The 20,418-nt window shown below is 38.7% G+C and overlaps 2 protein-coding genes and 1 non-coding gene across 3 annotated transcripts; 1 reads left to right on the top strand and 2 right to left on the bottom strand.

The window, feature by feature from the left end:
- Positions 1–415: 415 nt before the first annotated feature.
- On the bottom strand, positions 416–6,614 carry ankrd16 (ankyrin repeat domain 16). Its single transcript, XM_075472539.1, has 7 exons — positions 6,145–6,614; positions 5,228–5,448; positions 5,100–5,142; positions 4,850–4,958; positions 4,599–4,760; positions 1,303–1,381; positions 416–826 (listed from the first exon to the last, which is right to left on the bottom strand). Exons 1-7 carry the CDS (start codon positions 6,480–6,482, stop codon positions 666–668), a joined length of 1,113 nt encoding a protein of 370 aa, XP_075328654.1. The 5' UTR covers positions 6,483–6,614; the 3' UTR covers positions 416–665.
- On the bottom strand, positions 5,980–6,067 carry trnay-gua (transfer RNA tyrosine (anticodon GUA)). Its single transcript is given in 2 exon segments — positions 5,980–6,015; positions 6,031–6,067. It is a non-coding gene; the product is annotated as a tRNA-Tyr (tRNA).
- An 860-nt stretch (positions 6,615–7,474) lies between the features above and the next one.
- Positions 7,475–20,007, top strand: glt8d2 (glycosyltransferase 8 domain containing 2). The gene is made up of 10 exons (XM_075472538.1): positions 7,475–7,542; positions 12,407–12,450; positions 14,707–14,796; positions 14,988–15,186; positions 15,376–15,493; positions 15,591–15,675; positions 16,237–16,349; positions 16,595–16,761; positions 18,674–18,786; positions 19,103–20,007. The coding sequence occupies exons 2-10, from the start codon at positions 12,432–12,434 to the stop codon at positions 19,279–19,281; spliced, it is 1,083 nt and encodes a 360-aa protein (XP_075328653.1). The 5' UTR covers positions 7,475–7,542; positions 12,407–12,431; the 3' UTR covers positions 19,282–20,007.
- The last annotated feature ends 411 nt before the right edge of the window (positions 20,008–20,418 follow it).

Genomic DNA, 20,418 nt, shown 5'->3' with positions numbered 1-20,418 from the left:
TTAAATGTATGTAAATTCATCTGTGTATTCATATGCATATGTATAATATATATCATATTGTTATTGTTATTCTCTACGGAGAACACTCATACCCTTAAATTATTGTTAATAAAAGACAAGTTCTAGTATTTGTTCTATCAGCAAGTGAAGACAAAATATATAGCAATGTGCTTGCTATATTATTTGTATTGCTTGCCTGAACTGAGCTTGACACACCTGTTAAGTAAAATCCTGTGACAAACAATGGCTCCTGTGTAGACCACTCATGTCCCACATCAGTGCATGACTACTTATAAGCCACACAGGCAGCCAAGTAACAGACATGTTCAAAAAGTAGACGTGTTGTTTCTTTTGGAGACACAAACTCATTAAACCCACTCAAAACTTTTTTTTTTTTAAGATTTATTTCAAACACGTTAACACTGGCAATCGACACTTCAAATACTGCCAGAAAATATAGATGAGCTTATCTTCAGCGTGTTTAAGCATGTCCAAACCTGAATGTACAGCATCTCCTGAAAAGATGCAGAGCAACAAGCCAAAGTTGTAACGCAATCAACACAAGCTGCTCAGATTTAGCTTCTGTCACAGTTTCTTTTCTTGCACTCAAATAAGTTACGAATAACAAGTTTTATAAGCGTGTTTAGATTCATGGCTATTGTGTCTCATGATTCTGACAGGCCACATTGAAATGCTTGCACTGCGCCTGGTTTCCTGGCGAGCTGCCGTGCTGTTGTGCCAGATGCATCCTCGGAGTCTTTGAGCCCGAGCAGCAGTAGCATCCTGACAGTTTCTGCGTGCTGCCCAATACAAGCCATGTGAAGAGCTGACAGGTCCAGAGGAAAAAAAAGGAGGGAATTAATTAGCGGTTAAGAATTGAATCATTTTCATCAGCTCTTTTTTTGCATGAATCATTTACAGTGCTGTCAATTACAAATGAGGATAATGTAATGAAAAAACAAAATGCTAGAGTTTATGAAACACAGATTTGCTTTTCAAAATGATGATAATCTTTAACTCAATTCAACTAGTCATTCGTCATTTTTATTGTGGGTTTTTTCTTATAACAACACAGCTCTTTTATATAATGCTCATCAGAAGTTGGATATTTTTTCTAAATGTATGTGATTTTTCAAATCAATCCTAACATCCATACGGATAGATTTGCAGCAGTCAAACGTCTCTACAGCTAGAATTTCAGGGTAATAATATCAACCCAGTAACACATATCACAGAGGAAAGTAATGCCAAATCATATGACAACAACTTTAATGGGGAAAAAGAAGAGGAAAAACTGCTTACCAGTTCGTCCCTTTTTATCTCGAACACGAAGATCTGCCCCCAGCTCCAGCAGTGTTTTTATCATGGATGCGTGTCCCTCCTGAAAATAGACAAAAGATACATTTGTCAAAATGTAATTCTAACCCTGTCACCTATAGCAGAGGGACCCTCACCCTGTGGCTTTTCCTGACTTTTTTTTTTAGTCCTGAAATGCTAAGAAAGTTTTATTTATTCTTGACTGCCATTATTATTTTTTTTTTCATATTTTTATTTATTTAGTCATTTATTATTGTTATTATTATTGTTGTTGTTGTTCACATACAATCATTGTAAATATTAATACTTTTTTGAGCTACTTGACTAATTTGAATTTCCCCCATTGGGGGATGAATAAAGTATTTTTCTATTCTATTTCTATTCTATTATGAAATATAGCTAAAGCAGTCACTTGTTAACACTCGACTTGAATTAAATCGGCAATCCAGACCTGGAATCATCACGTGTCCTGCGTGATCCGATCCAAGTGGACAGCACTAAGTCTGGGTCACACCACGTTTTGCAGCGCTTGTGATGGAATCTCAGTTTCTCAGTTTCCCATTCTTTACACAACTAAACGAGTAGCCTTCATCAATCTGCTCGCAGATGAGCAACAAATAGGACGTCATTAGATCTACTGATTTTTTTTTTTTTACAATCACAAATGCATTTAGTGACCTGGAAAATATATTATTATGTAAACATTAACAAACAAAATAATTTATTCATAGCCAGTAGAAGCAGCTTATTCAGGTCAAAGTTACTAATACAGTCTGTTGATGCCGCAGAGAGACTTAGGCCCAGTGGTCAACCGCTGCTGTGATGCCAGCCTGGACAAGAGTGTACGATGTTCTATCAGACACGAAACACTCTTTGACCCCAGGATACGTCACCGATGATGCGTCCCAATGCGGCCTTTTGAACCGTTCGTTTTTTAGTCCTAACACCCGTGCGCCGTCATTGTCTGCAAATGCTGCTCAAGGGTTTGCGGGCCAAAAATATCACCCAAATAAGCATGGGGAAAGAGGAAATGCCAGCGAAGAAATGCATAATTTCACACTTCGTCTGGGTCACAAGACATGATTGAAGGGAACTTCTTTGCCATCAATCCATCCCTTAATCTCATTTCGCGATTTGGAAACGTGTTAAAATCTAACAAAATGAGACATCCTTGCTTCAAAGCATCATTTTTAAACTGAAGCCAACTAAATAAGACGTGGCACAACTGCATCATCTATCCGTTGTTTAGTTACAAATGAACACTTTGTTGAATTATTTTTGTTACATTGGCAAGTAAATATCTTTGTGATAAAGTGTCGTGGGTACCAAAATAGCTTCTGCAAAGGATAAACTGTATCCTTGCTTGTAGCTCCTCCGGCAAGCACCCTCTATCCTCGCTCCTCTGTCTTCGTCGTGCAACTTAGGACTCGAAACATTCTTAAATCTATTTTGCTGTGAACAATTTCTGGGTTGCAGGCAGGACAGTGGAGCGAGGAAATGGGTAGTTTTAAATGAGCGAAATGAGATGAGAAAGGAGAAAACAGCACAAAACTTTCCACGGGACTTTTTGAGGCCTATTCAATGAACTCTAGCATCCCTTCATTAAGTCCACAAGTTGTTGTTTTTTTAGCATTTAATCTATTAGTTTAAGCTACCCGTTTCAGCCTTTCTTATTGTGTTTTAACTGGTTCACACACCACGTCAACACCTGGGAACAGGTATGTAAACAATGACTGAAGAGAAAAAACACGCGGATGCCTTTTCCTACATACATGCTGCTTTTTACAAAGGAAGCATAAGAGGAAAAAAACACGTATATAACTAATATAAAACAAGACCGAATCACTAGAAGTATGACGGTGATGTTTTTTTTTTCTGATTTTGTTTCTCATCATTAGTTTTTTGTAAGATGCTTATAGATAAAAACATATTTCTTCTTTTGGAGAAATGAATATGACAAAATGAGAGGGAGTGTGTGTATTGGGACGTGTTAAGTTGGAGGGCACGCAACATGTCATCACTGTTATTTTGTTACAATTGGCAGCTATGAATCTGAGCGAGTGGCCATGACTTGTGGAGTCCCCCAGGAGTCAATTCTTGGACCTCTTCTGTTTAACTTGTATATGCTACCTTTATGCTACATTTATGTCTATGCATGAAATCTGCACGGTATCTTTTAACTTATCTAGACTGTTGCTTGTTTTTAAATTCATTTAAATTATTTTATTTGTTTCTCTTTATATTCTTTTATGTATGCTGATTCAACACGTCGAATTGAGATCAATCGCTCGATGGCCGTTTGTCACCTCGGTGTATAAATGGCCTGTAGAGTGAACAGGCTTTCTCCTGGCCTCCCTTTAAATAAGCCATACTTGTTCAGTCTTTTCTACTCATACTGTCGTAAAATCAACTGTGACCTATTATTTGTATTATTTTATTATATATAATCTTAAATACAAAAATATGCCATGTTAATGTATATTAGAAGTTATTTAATTTAGCATAAAGCTTATAACAATAAAAATAATTCACAGTCAGGACTTCTGTGTAAATTTGCACAAACACAAACTAGACTAGGTTGCCTATGGGTGAAATTAGTTGCATGACATGATGCCTCAATTCTAATTCTAGTTCAGCAAAACTAAAAATCAAATACAGTCGTGGCTAACAGCAACATATTAGCAAGAGGCTAATAAATAGCCTATAGCCTACGTCACTCATAGAAATCTGCATCCCTTTATCTTTTGCCTGTTTCTCCTCTTCTTTTCCTTCTAAACTGGGCACCTGATGGCTTCTTTGGTCTTTTACCATGATGATGATCCATGATGACTCGACATTATTACCTTTGCTTTTCCCATTAACACCGTCCGTTCACCCGTCAATCAACCGGAGTCACGTGACGTAAACAAATTAACGTATATGACTGCACAAATTTATTTGTTTATTTTTTGTTACATTTAACCCAATTAATTACATGAAGGTATATGGGTCTATGTTAATTTTAGGAATGAAATACAGTTTATTTGGATTGGAAGCAGTTTTTTTTTTTTTTTTTTAAATAGAGTGCGCCCTGGGCGGTTGCCCACATTGCACATAGCAAAAACCGGCCCTGGCAGTGATGTCCACTTCTGGGAAGACTAGCAACTGCCCTTAATGTTTTCCACTTGTGAATAATCTTAGAATAAACTTAGAATAAACTTAGAATTGAAACTAAGAATTCCCACACAGCTGCAGAAGTACTTACTAAAACGTTTCCCAGATTTGGAAATCACTTATCTCACCTTTGCAGCATAATGCAGGGCAGTCAGCTGAATATCAGTCGCTCTCTGATTGACATCTACACTGAGCTCCTGCACCAGGAATCGCAGAGCCTCCTCCTGGCCGGTGACAGCAACCTGGTGCACTGGCTGAGCCCCGAGTACGTCAGCTGCCACTGGAGATGCCTACAAGCACACAGGTTCGGTCAAAATGGTACGCAAAAAAAAAAAACACCAGCTCTAAAACACCACTGCTTCGTAACATTTTGTTTCACCTGATGCAGCTCTAAAAGAAGCCTGGCCACGGAGACGTGTCCATTTCTAACAGCATCCATGAAAGGAGTGACTCCACAGCTGTCAGTGCCGTCTCGGGTATAGCCACACCTGGAAGTTGAGAGCCCAACAAACATGTCTCATGAGAAAAGTTTTGGAGATGTATACACCAAAAGCCATTTAAAAAATGTAAAATATATGATTCACCATGATTTATTTCAGGGGTATTCCCCATGCAAAATTACAGCCTACCTCTCTAATAAGATCCTAACAACCTCCTCGCAGCCGTGCATTGCTGAATAACGAACAGAGAAGGTATTGATGATCTGCCACTTAACGCTTAAATTCTTATTAAACTGCGGACAATACGGATGCTTCACCTGCAGTGTGCAGTGGTGTCCTGCGAGTTTTGCTCTCCGTCCTCCAGACATCTGGTGCAGTAAGAAGCAGGTGCTCTATGACCAGAGGATCGCCCTCCCTGCACGCGATGTGGAAGGAGTTCCAGCCATCTTTATTCCGTAGTTTGGGGTCAGCACCATGAGACAACAGGTCCTGAATAACTTCGAGGTTCCTCCGTGTGCACGCCATCATAAGAGGAGTCCTGAAAGAGAAGACAGACATCACTTCTGACCAAGTGAAGCCTGCTAAAACTGCAAATCACATTTGTGAATATCATATTTTGGGTGCAAAACTGACAAAAATAAAAAAATAAATAAATCACACACCCACATATATATAAAAGTTAACTATTAGATACATATTGTGCATGTATTCCACAGTAAATTGTAACTAAACTAAATCTAGTAAATTGTAAGGAATATTTTAGACAAAAAGAAAACTGTTTCAAATTGACCATAAACTGTAAATTAATGTTTCCAATAGTGTATAGAAAGCTTACATTTTTACAAAGTATGGAGCGATTGATTTGTACACAACAGTAAAAAGACCATTTGTATCTTATTTACATATTTAGGGGTACAGTATCCTTGTTGGAAATAAATTAAACACACCCACTATTGTTTAGTAACACAAACAAAAAGAAGAAAACACAAAAGAAAAAAAAGAAAGAACACAACTATCTTTTAACATTTGGGGTTTCGAAGTCAGAATTCTTTCATCAGACCAAAAGTATTCCTTCGAGCCGGATTCGAACCAGCGACCTAAGGATATCAGCGTCAAGCCTCTACAGTCCTCCGCTCTACCAACTGAGCTATCGAAGGGGGTTGTCACCTTAGCAGCAACAATTCGGTATCAACATTGAACTGTGCTCTTTACGGGTTCATACGTTTCTCCTCACCAGTCAGCCTTCTTCAGACTATCCACCTTGGCTCCATTCTGAAGAAGATAGCTGACACATTCCTTGTGGCTCATTGAGGCAGCTTCGTGTAGCGGCCTCTTATAATCGTTATTGTACACTTCCACGTCCACACCCAGCTGCTTTATAAGGTACTCCACGATGTTCAAATGTCCGAGTCTGGCAGCATAATGCAGCAGGGTGTCTCCTGACCGACCGAAGTGTTTGCTGCCGACTGTGTGTGCCGCCGCAGAGCCGCCTGAGGATATCTGTTCCTCCAGAGGGCTTAACTGTCCCTCCTGAGTTAGCCTCACTAACAGCTTTAAAGTGTTTTCATCCATGCAGGCGAGATGCAAAAACACAGCTACTCAAGCACGAGGTAATTTACCGGTCAAAATGAAATATACATATATTTAGGGGGTGTTGGCGGCATGCTTGTCCACGCCATGAAGTGTTTACCAGCATTACCCACTTTTCTGTCAGAGTGGAAAAAAAGATGGCCGCACATGACGTCACCCTGTATCCTTTACCTCCACGAGCAATATAAAACTAAAACATATAATCTGTTCTCTTAGGCAAGATTTATGTGTCTAACTCACTCATGTAGGTTACATGCCCAAGGTATCTAAAATGGAATAATCCGATCCTTATTTATTAAGGCAAATATAGCCATATGAGTAGTCTAATGCGAAATAATAAGGAATAAACAGTCTGCATCATCAAAACACGACTGACTAAGCTCAACCTATCGCACAATTTGAGGGATAAAGACCGAGGGGGGAAAAAACACGTCAAAACTTGTAGAAGATAGATTAATAGTAAAATAAAAGCGCTAAAAAGAAAAACTGGACTAAACTTTTGTTGTCCTTTACAACTGGGCTATACCCCTTTGAATGATGGGTAATGCAGTTTTTATAACATTGTGTAATTTAGCTCGCTGAGAAAAAACAATTGTTTAACATCTTTTATTTCTTGCAGGATGCGAATTTATAAGTAAGTTACCACGTGCTAGTACTAGTGTTAAGTATTACTGTTACATAGAGAGCAGTATATAGATGTCATTTTCACTAACTTTTTTTTTTTTTCACATTCTGAATTAAGTAACTGGAGCAAATGCTGTTGTACAAGCACAAAGAGATGTCTGAACATCAGTGCTGTGGCACCGTGAAAAGAGAAGCGATTCCCACCAGCTCCAGCTAAATGACAGCAAGGACTGAAAGCACTGGTGACCATGAAGAGTCACATCTGGAGGGAAGCAGGAGGAGGGAAAAAAAAACAAAAACTGAGGATGTGAAAAAGTGGGACAGTTTGTGAGGGTTTGCCTCAGTCCTCTGAGGTTTTGCAGCATGGCACAAGAAATCCAGGAATGGGACTGTCCATAATCGACACCCTGTTTTGCCGGTGAGTACGATTCAAAGTGTACTTTAAAATTATGCCTAACAAAGTAGAACTTCCATGTCAAAGCAACAGGGACACACCTCCTCCTTACTTTGGGGCTGCATTCTAAACTGCACATTTCTGAGGAGATCTTTGTCAAACAAGGGAACTTTTTGTTCCGCTCCCCTGAAAACAACAACTCTAAAGAATATGCATAACTTTTTAAAACAACTCCCAGCAGACGATTGCTGCGTGATAAATTATTTGATCATTTCGGAGCAGTTCAATACTTTTTGGGGTACTTTTGGAAACTTTTTTTCAACTGAAGGTGGATGGGGATCTGCCTCGCCCACTTTTATGGTTTGGATAATTATTTTGCTGGTGACGACTTAGTTGCTGACTTGGTTTTATACCCCAACCCATAACACCACTCCCAGGCACACACAGTAACTCAAACTTAGAAGAAGTACATATGTGGAAACAAGTTTTTTAACTGCTAGCTTTTGCCTCAGTCAGAACTGTTGTGTTGTAAATCAGAGTGATATTTATGATAATATTTAGTATAATGTATATGATACTTGCTCCACAATATAGAATCCATCTGAATTACAATCATGTGTTGGTAATAAATGGTTTTAGAGTAATGGACATGTTTTCATAACTTGAAAACTGACACGGTGTGTCTCTGAAGATCTTAAGTGGATTGTTAATTGTAAAAATGCAAAACAGACCCAGTGTGTTAAGTGGCTGTGTTCTCTGGAGGAAGCGTATGCGGTGCAAATCAGTTCCAGATGTTTGGACCCTCTCCCAGCTGCGACAAACAAATCTGAAACAAATGCGTGGCACATTTCTGCACGTCCTGTTTCATTTCAGCTGACTGCTGACGTTTAGTTTTCTGATGCCCTATGACTCTGCGATGGGGAGGTAAAAGGGATGGAGTTTGGAGACCTAATCATATTTGTGCTTTCACAGTTCATTGTGTAAGCTGCCTCTGCAGACAGGCTGGGAGGCAAAGGGATTCCTTTCCTCAGCCCTGGAACCAGGAAGGAATGAAGTAGTGGGCTATTTGGAAAAAATATAGCCACATGCGTTGACGTGTGACTACTGGCTAAATAAATTGGTTATGCTGGCTGTTTATTGCATTTAAAATGTTGTTTATGTATACATCTAATCTACTGATTTTCATTGTGATCATAGCTTTTAGGAGCAATGAAAATGTAGTCATCATAAAGTTTCGGCTGACATGCTGAGAGCATCATGTTCTCCCTAATGACCGAGCGTTTCAAAGAATCCGTGCGTTCTGCCACACAGTTAAGAGTTTCAAGTTCCTTCTTGTCATATAGTACGATGACACTTTTATCTTATTTGATTTTGTTGTATTTTATTGCTTTCACTGTTCTTTTATTGTTTTTATTTGTTTTTACTTATTCTTCTCTTTATTTATTATCTGCTGTAAAGCACTTTGGTACATCGTAAGGATTGTCTGTAAAGGGCTGTATGAATAAAATACATTTACATATAGGCCTTTACATTCTCACATCAGACAACCGCGGAAACCGCGAGTCCAAAGAGATCCAGCTTAGTTTTTATAAAGCACACTCAAAAGCCTCCAACTGTCATGTAACAAGCCAATCCTCTCAATTTGCTGGGAGCGGTAACTTCTGGGACTCGTGATTTAGAGCGAGGTTTTTCCAACATTAGCTTTTAGCAGCACATTATTCCTTGTCTGTACTCGTTTAGTGGAGCCAAAGGCTCTTATTATATGTGTGCATTTATTTTAGCTCAGTATTGTTTTCTGCAGCTCTTTTTTTTGTCCCCTATGTTTGATGTATTTTTATGTCTCAGCTGACAATTGGCTGGACTGCATTTAATATATATGTTGAAAAAGCTGTTTTGTGTGTTGTTTATTACAATACGACAAAATCTTATCGAGCATCTCTGCAGCCTCCCCGGTCACGTCTTCTCTGTGGCCCTGAAATGCAAATCACAACAGCAAAAGAAAAAACACAACATTAAAAGAGAAAACACAACAGCAAAAGAGAAAACACAACATTAAAAGAGAAAACACAACGGCAAAAGAGAAACGGCATTTATTTAGAGAATTTAGAGAATATTTGGTATGAAGTTATTGGTTGGTATAAAATTATTTAAAGTCTAAAAGTCTAAAATGTTAAGGCCATCATTATCATATGAGTTCATTATCACAGATTTTTTTAATATAGTGTTTTTTGTTACTCCATATAGGGTTCAATAAAATCTTGTCAACATCTTTTGAGATATTTTTGTTAACATCGAGAGATAAAGCAGCATGTAAGGCGGGATATTCACATCAAAATATTCTTTAATAGCAGCCCGTACGTTGTCACTAGCAGCGCTTATATTTTGAAAATGTGTTAACCATAGTTTTTACAGTTTAAAGCACGGACCACCACCAGTCCAATCAGCGACGATTCATGTCGCCCGAAGGTACCTACCTTTTCCGTTTTGGTCAATGTCGTTGTGTTCTCTCTTTTGTGTTTTTTTATTTGCTGTTGTGTTTTCTCTTTTGCCGTTGTGTTTTCTCTTTTGCTGTTGTGTTTTCTCTTTTGCTGTTGTGTTTTCTCTTTTGCCGTTGTATTTTCTCTTTAGCTGTTGTGTTTTGTCTTTTGCCGTTGTATTTTCTCTTTTGCTGTTGTGTTTTGTCTTTTGCCGTTGTGTTTTCTCTTTTGCCGTTGTGTTTTGTCTTTTGCCGTTGTGTTTTCTCTTTTGCCGTTGTGTTTTGTCTTTTGCCGTTGTGTTTTCTCTTTTGCCGTTGTGTTTTGTCTTTTGCTGTTGTGTTTTCTCTTTTGCTGTTGTGTTTTCTCTTTTGCCGTTGTATTTTCTCTTTAGCTGTTGTGTTTTGTCTTTTGCCGTTGTGTTTTCTCTTTTGCCGTTGTGTTTTCTCTTTTGCCGTTGTGTTTTCTCTTTTGTTGTTGTGTTTTGTCTTTTGTTGTTGTGTTTTGTCTTTTGCCGTTGTGTTTTGTCTTTTGCCGTTGTGTTTTGTCTTTTGCCTTTGTGTTTTCTCTTTTGCCGTTGTGTTTTCTCTTTTGTTGTTGTGTTTTGTCTTTGCCGTTGTGTTTTGTCTTTTGCCTTTGTGTTTTCTCTTTTGCCGTTGTGTTTTCTCTTTTGACGTTGTGTTTTGTCTTTTGCCTTTGTGTTTTGTCTTTTGCCTTTGTGTTTTCTCTTTTGTTGTTGTGTTTTGTCTTTTGCTGTTGTGTTTTGTCTTTTGCCTTTGTGTTTTCTCTTTTGCCGTTGTGTTTTGTCTTTTGCCTTTGTGTTTTCTCTTTTGCCGTTGTGTTTTCTCTTTTGTTGTTGTGTTTTGTCTTTGCCGTTGTGTTTTGTCTTTTGCCTTTGTGTTTTCTCTTTTGCCGTTGTGTTTTCTCTTTTGACGTTGTGTTTTGTCTTTTTCTGTTGTGTTTTGTCTTTTGACGTTGTGTTTTCTCTTTTGCTGTTGTGTGTTGTGTTTTCTCTTTTGTGTTTTTTGATTTGCCGTTGTGTTTTCTATTTTGACGTTGTGTTTTCTCTTTTGCTGTTGTGTTTTCTCTTTTGTGTTTTTTGATTTGCCGTTGTGTTTTCTCTTTTGACGTTGTGTTTTGTCTTTTGCTGTTGTGTTTTGTCTTTTGACGTTGTGTTTTCTCTTTTGCTGTTGTGTTTTCTCTTTTGTGTTTTTTGATTTGCCGTTGTGTTTTCTATTTTGACGTTGTGTTTTCTCTTTTGCTGTTGTGTTTTCTCTTTTGCCGTTGTGTTTTGTCTTTTGCTGTTATGTTTTCTCTTTTGTCTTTTGTCTTTTGCTGTTGTGTTTTCTCTTTTGTCTTTTGTCTTTTGCTGTTGTGTTTTCTCTTTTGATGTTGTGTTTTCTCTTTTGCTGTTGTGTTTTGCTGTTGTGTTTTCTCTTTTGACATTGTGTTTTCTCTTTTGCTGTTGTGTTTTGTCTTTTGCTGTTGTGTTTTCTCTTTTGCTGTTGTGTTTTGTCTTTTGCTGTTGTGTTTTCTCTTTTGCTGTTGTGTTTTCTCTTTTGCTGTTGTGTTTTGTCTTTTGCTGTTGTGTTTTGTCTTTTGCTGTTGTGTTTTGTCTTTTGCTGTTGTGTTTTGTCTTTTGCTGTTGTGTTTTCTCTTCTGCTGTTGTGTTTTCTCTTTTGCTGTTGTGTTTTCTCTTTTGCCGTTGTGTTTTGTCTTTTGATGTTGTGTTTTGTCTTTTGCTGTTGTGTTTTGTCTTTTGCTGTTGTGTTTTCTCTTTTGCTGTTGTGTTTTCTCTTTTGCTGTTGTGTTTTCTCTTTTGTGTTTTTTGATTTGCCGTTGTGTTTTCTCTTTTGCGTTTTTTGATTTGCTGTTGTGTCTTCTCTTTTGTGTTTTTTGATTTGCCGTTGTGTTTTCTCTTTTGCCGTTGTGTTTTCTCTTTTGTGTTTTTTGATTTGCTGTTGTGTTTTCTCTTTTGCCGTTGTGATTCACTTGATGCACTTCAGGGCCACCGTAGCTGTAAGATAAATCTCGTGAACAAAAAGTGCGTATCCTTCCACTCTGAAGCGTTCAACACTAAGAGACACAACGGCTTGTGAAAGGTGATCATCTGACAATTTCACTGCAATGAAGTCTATTTTAGGTGACGAGATCCCGGGTTGACACAGTTATGTGTCTGTTGAAAAACCTGGTTGTTTAGCCAAGTTTAATCTTACTTCATCTCCTCTATTTTCATACAGTAAACATGAGAGCTTTCGTCTCATTTTAAGTCCCTTTCAGCTGCTCTGACGACATCAACGCTTCGCTGAGGAAACCGTCAAAATCCCTCAATGCATGCATCATAATTACAGTCAAGGATTACGTCATCCTTCGATTGCCTTGATTTAATTCTCTGTCTCTCTATGGTTTTGCAGATGCCACTAGAAGCAAATATGAAATATGCCTCTCCTGAGAAAAAGTAAGTGCAAATATAGTAGAATGCTAATATAATATGATGACAATGATCATATTGCGATGCAATATGTAAATTTACATGAAAAATGTGCCCTCGTAGCTGGGCAGTAACTCTTGTGTGCATGTGGCTTCCCTTTCATATCAAATCTAGAATAAGTTTTGCTTTAAAAATGAAGTTGAGCTGATGCAGATGTCAGTGAAGGATCCCTGATTTCCCCCAAGGGATGGGAACAGGAACAGCACATGCACTAAAAGTGTGGGTGATGGGGGAGGGTGTGATGAAGTAACCAGATGACAAGAGGCTGTACGGAGTTATATTTCATGATTCCATCCATTGGGTCAACAGCTGTTTGGGAGCGCATCCTCTACCAAGGCCAATGAAGAAAGTGATCCAGGTTACCACCAAAACTGAATGTGCTCTTCCTTTGACCAAAGTCCAAGTCTCCACCAATTTTTTTTATAGATGTGATTATAGATTATAGATTTTTTTAATGTTATTTTAACCCTGCCGGTCATATAATTACTTTCGTCTGCCAATTCAGAAAATCAATTAAAAAAATCCAATTTTTTGGTTGAATAAATGCCACCCAAAAAAATTTTTTAATAATACAATCATTTCTAACTTGAATATTCAAGTTAAAAGGTGTTGATATGTATTCCTTGAGTCAGGTAAGTAAGTCCTGGATACTTCAGAATCTGCTGGTTAGGTAGAGGGAAAAAAGTGTGCTGGAACATCCCAGATCCCATTAGTTATGATACTGAGATGGAGGCCAAATATGATAATAAAAAACAAAGGGATTCTAAATGTTTGCACATGGGTATCTAACCCTTCCCTCTCTCTGGTCTGTCTCATAGATGATGGAAACTTGGCTTACTCAAAATCCAACAGTGTGAACCTGCTGCCTTCTGTGGAAAAATCGAATGATTTCCGTTGATATTTTGTGTTGAAATAATTACTTGATCAAAAGCAAATTCATCAAAACAAATGCAAAGGCTCGATTGTTGCAGGAATAGTTTGATATATATATATATTTTTTTTTTTGCTGTGAGGTTTAGTTGTTCTGCAGTTAGTCTAAAGATCTGCAGTTAACCTAACCTTGGTGAGACGATGGCCGAAGTGACAGGAACGACCTGAGACTGTCTACTCCTGCCAAGGCTGTAGATTGAGATCCGGATCTGGATCAATATGAACATTTTTTTTACTTCCAAGTTGGCCTTGGAGCCCAGCTTGGCTGGAATTTTTTTGTCTGAAAATTCTCTGGTTTAATCCTTTTAACAAAGAGACACACAAATGGAACCTGCCATAAAGCTTCCATGGCGTAGTTGAAAAAGCTGTAATCTCTTTGTAAATTGAAAATGTTTTAAACTATTCAGTACGGAAGCCCTAAACGCCCATAGATACATACATTTTATTCCATCCGTTTTCCCGTGATAACGAGATAATTAATTCAAGATCTTGAGAAAACAATGATGGTTTTCTCGAGATAACGAGTCAATTTACAGATGGTTTTCGAGGCCACTTTTTCTCCCCAGTCCGCCCCTGTTTATATGTGTTTATATGTATTTCTAGCAAAGGTGTACCCATTTTTACCCCCTCCTTCCATTGAAAACTGAATAAAGTAGCCTATGAATCAAACATGGAATGTGGAGCGTTTGTGTAACAATTCTGCTGTGAAAATGCACAAAGCAAACCCCGCTGGTGTGACAGGCATTTCGTTTTCTCGAGATAACGAGTTATTTATCTCGTTATCTCGAGAAAACGATAACGGCACCTCTCGTGCATCATTCGGTAACCATGGAGACGGCCTGGTCCCCTCAGCTGGTCACTGATGAAGTTGACTATATCAGCAGGATCACTGAGATGTAAACGCCTATTGAGCTGCAGTCGAGCCAGCCGTCTCCTTAAATGACGCGGGCTGATATGAAAGTTATCTCTACAAGACAAACAAATTGCGAACACATAAAACACATATAAACAGGGGCGGACTGGGGAGAAATAAAATCGGTAAATTAACTCATTATCTCGCAAAAACGATCATTGTTTTCTCGAGATAACAACATAATTATCTCGTTATCTCGAGAAACCCATCAAAAAAAAGTTTATACGTACCACGGCCGCTCTGGGCTTCCGTAGTTCAGACAAAAAGTCAATTGAAAACATAAGTAGGGGTGATTTTATCATTTGACATTTCTTTTTGCATAGTTTACTTTATGCTCACTCACAAACACAGTCAGTCTAATGCGTCCGCCTGTCTTTCAGTTAACCAGGTCCTCGCAGTGCTGCTGGTGCTGCTGGTGTGTTTGCTTCTTCATAGTATGATGCTCAGAGCCTCCACCCAGCCCAGACCAGGTACATCAGCCCAGGTTTAATCGACTTCCTTTGTTCTGATATTCTTTTTCTGTGAAACACTATGCCATGTGAACTTTGCTGAAGTCTTTCTACTTTAAATGGTGTGTCTTCTTCTTCTCTGGAAACCCCTGCCCCCAAAAGAGCGCATAACAATCTCAACTTGCAATTTCCTCTGCCGGAACCCTACTCAGGTAACAGGAAGAGCCACAGTGGTCCAGCGCAACATTCCCACGTGAGACGGTTAGAGGATAATGTCATCCCTGTCATCATCTGTGCGTCAGAGGAACGCATGGGTGCAACCATGGCAGCCATCAACAGCATCATCAGCAACACACATACCAGTGTTTTCTTCTACATTGTTACCCTTCGTGATGCTGTCAAACTTACAAGGTTGTTTTCTTTTTTTCTTGTTTGTTCTTTTTACTCTAGACCAAATTAGTCTGTACAAGTTTAAAAAAAAATGTTTAAATAAATGAGAAAACACTACTTGTGTAGCCATAGTTCCACCAAATATACAGTGGAGTATTTTTGCATGTCAGGAGTTTCCTACCTAATAATGATTTATTTGCATTTGTCCAGGAAGTATATAGAGAAGACGAAACTGAGAGATATCCAGTATAAGATATTGGAATTTAACCCGATGGTTCTACAAGGAAAGGTGAAGCCAGATTCATCTCGACCTGATCTCTTACATCCTGTAAGTCCTGGATATTCAGAAATAGAAGTGCATTAAATGCATATGCAGCTTACTTTTTTTCTGAAAAAACAGAAATAACTCTGGATACGTTTTGCAGCTCAACTTTGTGCGCTTTTACCTGCCTCTGCTCGACCTAAAACACAAGAGAGTGATTTACTTAGACGACGACGTCATTGTGCAGGGTACGTATATGATTATTAACATGCATCATAAATAATCAAAACAGTTATTAGCCATTAGTCATTGTTAAAAAGTAATTTTAAAGGTTAAGTGTTGTTAAAGAAAAAAATCTATCGTCATATGAGAACTATACAGTTTCAAATTTGGAGACACAAACAAACTTTCCTATTCTGATTTAATAAATACTTTTACACATATATGTATGTGTATATATCTATATACACATACATATATAGTACTACTACAGACTGGTATTAGAACGAATCAAAATATGATATAATTTGTGTTAGATAACTAACTACCCCTTAGAATAATATTCCTGTATTTATAGATAAAGAAATTATTTATAAAGTTGTATAAAGCTGAACATTGCCAACCTTTTCTAATAAAAGCTACACAAGCTACTGTTGCTAGTACTTTGATTTTTTTTTTTTGCCGTGAGACCTTTTTGTAAATAATTACATTAAAGAAACATGGTTTGAACATTTTCTCTGAAGGACAGCAGCAATCAAAGAGAGTGCAGTTTATTTCTATGTACAGCAACACTCTCTTGTTATTTACAGGTGACATCAAGGATCTGTTTAATATTCAACTGAAAGCAGGACATGCTGCTGCTTTTGCCAGTGACTGTGACCTCCCCTCCACACATGTGATGGTTCGAAGCATTGGCATGCAGGTAGATTTTTACAGTTTTTATTCAAATACACTGTATACCAGCCTACCGGTACAAAGGGACAGGCTTTAAACTTCAATATTCAACTTTAAAGGGCATTTCATTCAATATATCATAAATGTATTTTGTTATAAAGTCTTTGTTAATCTTTTGATATTAGCGCTTGGAAAATAGATAATAAAAGTTGTCTCTCATAGCAGCTTTTGGAATGACTCACTTTGGTAATTGAAAATTGTGTTGTTCCTTAGACGACCTACATGGGCTTCCTGGACTATAGAAAACAGCAAGTGAAAGACTTGGGCATCAACCCCAGAGACTGCTCTTTCAACCCTGGAGTGTTTGTGGCAGATGTCAAAAGGTGGAAAGAACAGAAGATCACCAAACAGCTGGAGAAATGGATGGAAGAGAATTTCAGGTGCAGTCAACGAGCGAACGCCTACGGAAACCTTTGCATCGAAGGTTTTGCGTGTCTTTACATGTCTAGCTGAAAGATGAACCTCATTCCCCTAAGACTTAGCTGAGCACCAAAGCAATGCTAATAGCAAAGTAAAACACAAATGCAATATTTACAATTTGTGAAAACAACAAACCACAGCACATGTGATTATTAGTCTCACGCAAGTTTCCAGTTTAGAATAGGCTCCATTCATTACTGGTATAACAACAATGATGACACTATCCTTTGTGATGATTTAGTCAACTAAAACTCCACGTCCCAAGAGTCAGTTTGCGACTCTGGGAATTGGCCTGCTTTCGTCTGCCACCCAGCCAAAAAAAAAAAAGGGGAAAGTGTGCTCCATCTATAGAAGGGATCGTCATCTGAGCCTCCCCAAGAAAGTTTAGTCCAGAGTGTTGGAAAGTAAATGTAAATGTACTTTATTTATACAGCCCTTTACAGACAATCCTTACGATGCACCAAAGTGTTTTACAGCAGGTAATAAATAAAGAGAAGAATAAGTAAAAACAAATAAAAACAATAAAAGAACGGTGAAAGCAATAAAATACAACAAAATCAAATAAGATAAAATCAGATAAAAGTGTCATCATACTACTGGGTATTAAAAGCAATCCTAAATAAGCAGGTTTTTAGCCTAGATTTGAAGAGGCCCAGGTCAGAAATAAGACGCAGCTGGACGGGGAGCTTATTCCAGAGCCTGGGGGCAGCGACGGAAAAGGCTCGGTCACCCCAGTGTTTGTATTCTGACCTGGGCACTTCCAGCAGAAATTGATTTGTTGACCTCAGAGCTCTACCAGGATTGCGGACTGTTAAAAGCTCAGATAAATATGATGGGGCGAGGCCGTTAAGAGCTTTAAAAACAAACATTAAAAGTTTAAAATCAATTCTATAAAGGACAGGAAGCCAATGGAGGGAGTTAAGAACAGGAGTGATGTGCACACGTCTGTTGGTGTTGGTTAAAAGACGGGCAGCAGCGTTCTGCACAAGTTGAAGGCGACTGAGAGAAGACTGGGAGACGCCGACATAAAGTGCATTGCAATAGTCTGACCTTGAATTTATTAGGGCATGGATGGCTTTCTCAAGGTCATGACGACTTACAAACATTTTAACTTTGGCCAGGAGACGTAACTGGAAAAAACTAGTGCTGACGACATCGTTAATTTGTTTGTCCAACCTCAGATGACAGTCAAAGGTCACTCCCAGATTTCCAACTTAAAGTAGGCTCTAATCTATTGTCAAACCACAGATTTGGTTTGACACTTTTCAAGTTTGGTTTTCATTCAAGTTGTTACAGTAGACCAAATCTTTGCCCTCTGCTATGGTGGTGATGGGAGTTTGACTGTCCGGTCCACATGTTTTTTGTGATTATACAACTTTCTTTCTTACTCTCCTCATAAGTACTACAGCAGGGATGTCTACATTCGGTCCTCGAGGGCCGCTGTCCTGCAGGTTTTAGATGTTTCCCCGCTTCAACACACCTCATTCAGATCAAGGCATCATTAGCGGGCTTGTGCAGAACTTAACAATCTTTTGAAGGAATCAATTTCATCTGAATCAGGTGTGTTGAAGCAGGGGAACATCGAAAACCTGGAGGACAGCGGCCCTCAAGGACCGAATGTAGACATCCCTGCACTACAGCTACTACCGGGCACAATTGGAGAAAATATGTCTTCTTGAGTACTCTTGGTTGCTTGATATCATGAAAAGCAATGCAACAAATGCCCAAGGGGGGCACTTTCATTGGAGGACAACAAAATAATTGCGTGTGACATTTTGTGTTATCAGCTAAATAGATGTGGGTGTTTTTGCTGTCCTATAATTGTCAGCTTACGGCGTTTGCCTGACCAGAAATCCTCCCCCCTCTTTACAGGGAGAACATATACAGCAGTGCCATAGCAGGAGGTGTGGCGACTCCACCCATGCTGATAGTCTTTCATGACAAATACACAACACTGAAACCTCAGTGGCACGTCAGACACCTGGGTAAGATCGTCACCACTCTTCAAACACAATGGGCTCAGAGATATGAGATGTGTAAGGTGTCAGAACACAGAAAACTACACTAATTAGAAACATTAAGTGTATTATCTTGTCTTATACATTGACATAATGGGACAATTAATTGAGGATCTATGTGCAAATACTCTTCCTCGACAAGAATAGTCAGTGACGAGCATGAATCCGTAGTCCTAGCCTTATTGAGTGAAGCAGGACACCCTTTAAAAGTAAGAGAATTCAGAATAATGTGGTTAACATTGATCTGAAGATCAATTTGCAAAAAAATGTTTCCTGTATACAGGTTGGAGTCCAGATGCCAGCTATCCCGACAGCTTCTTACAAGAGGCTCACCTGTTGCACTGGAATGGCCCATTCAAACCGTGGAATTATCCTGCTGTCCACATGGATCTCTGGGAGAAGTGGTTCATACCAGACCCTTCTGGAAAATTCTCTTTGACGCGACCTGATAGTGACGGCTAAGACCTACAGAATATACTCTCTTCGGACCCTCTTATTGTGAACATGAAACATGTGACGTTAAATACTTACTTGAAAGTGTATGTGATGCTTACATCTCATTTCTACATAGCTAATTACACTTCCTTCCAATGGGAACCTTCATGTACTTAGATTGTTTTTGTCAAATTATTTTCTGGAGTTTGTCTGAAGTACTATTAGCCTAGAAATCTAGACGCCCCTAGTGGCCGCAAATGGAATTTTCATTTAATTTAAACAGCTTTTCTGTACGGGTTTGGCTTGCTAGGCTAAAGTACTATAATAATGTAAAACTTTGTTGTAGATGTCATAGGGGCTTCAATGTACATCAGGAAGTTGGTAAAAAAACCAAACAGCTGGCAGGCTCCGAATATGTCCTCATTGTGAATACATATTGTTTGAAGTGAAAAGCTCAGTTGCACATTTGGTTTGAATTGGTTTTGGATTTAATTTATTTCTTGGCTGTTGGAAGTGAAACACACAGAGTGCAAGCACAGTGATCCTTCCATCTGTTAACACAGCATGCAAACAAATGTCATAACCTACTTTCACAACTTTCTGATGCTGCATTGTTAGGTCCTGGTCCTTTCATAGCAACGCTTCATGCCCATACACCATTAAATTGCATGGTTAAACAGCAGTCTTACCTGTGACAATCAAAACTCTGTTGTATTTGTGAGTCTTGTAACTTATTCAGACTGAAAGTGATAAACTTGGAACGCAGAAAAGACTTTTATCTACTTTGTCTACAAACCTCATTTTCTAATTTCTTAGCTTGGACCTTGGGGAGGCCTGGGAGCCCGAAGGTTCTACGTAGTAATTTAGCTGTTCTTAGAACGTCATTCTTCTGGACTGAGATCTCTGGTGTTGTTCCTGGGATCTGTTGTAGCCACTGTGTTGTCAGTGTATGAAACATCGTCATGCTGCCTTAAGAAATTAGCTCATGGCACCGCATAATTATACCCTCACAAAGAGTCATGATACACCAATACAAACATGTTAGACTCTTTTTTTTTAGTTCACTTTTGAATTGCCTTTGGGCTCGAGGATCCTGTGGTAAATCTTTTTCATAACAATGACAGTTTACTTGTTGTCAGAGTGGTCTCAACAAGCACATGCACA

This window comes from Odontesthes bonariensis, chromosome 8 (assembly GCF_027942865.1).
Source record: "Odontesthes bonariensis isolate fOdoBon6 chromosome 8, fOdoBon6.hap1, whole genome shotgun sequence".
In the NCBI taxonomy this organism is placed as follows: domain Eukaryota; kingdom Metazoa; phylum Chordata; class Actinopteri; order Atheriniformes; family Atherinopsidae; genus Odontesthes; species Odontesthes bonariensis.
This window is presented reverse-complemented; position numbering and strand designations above follow the sequence as displayed.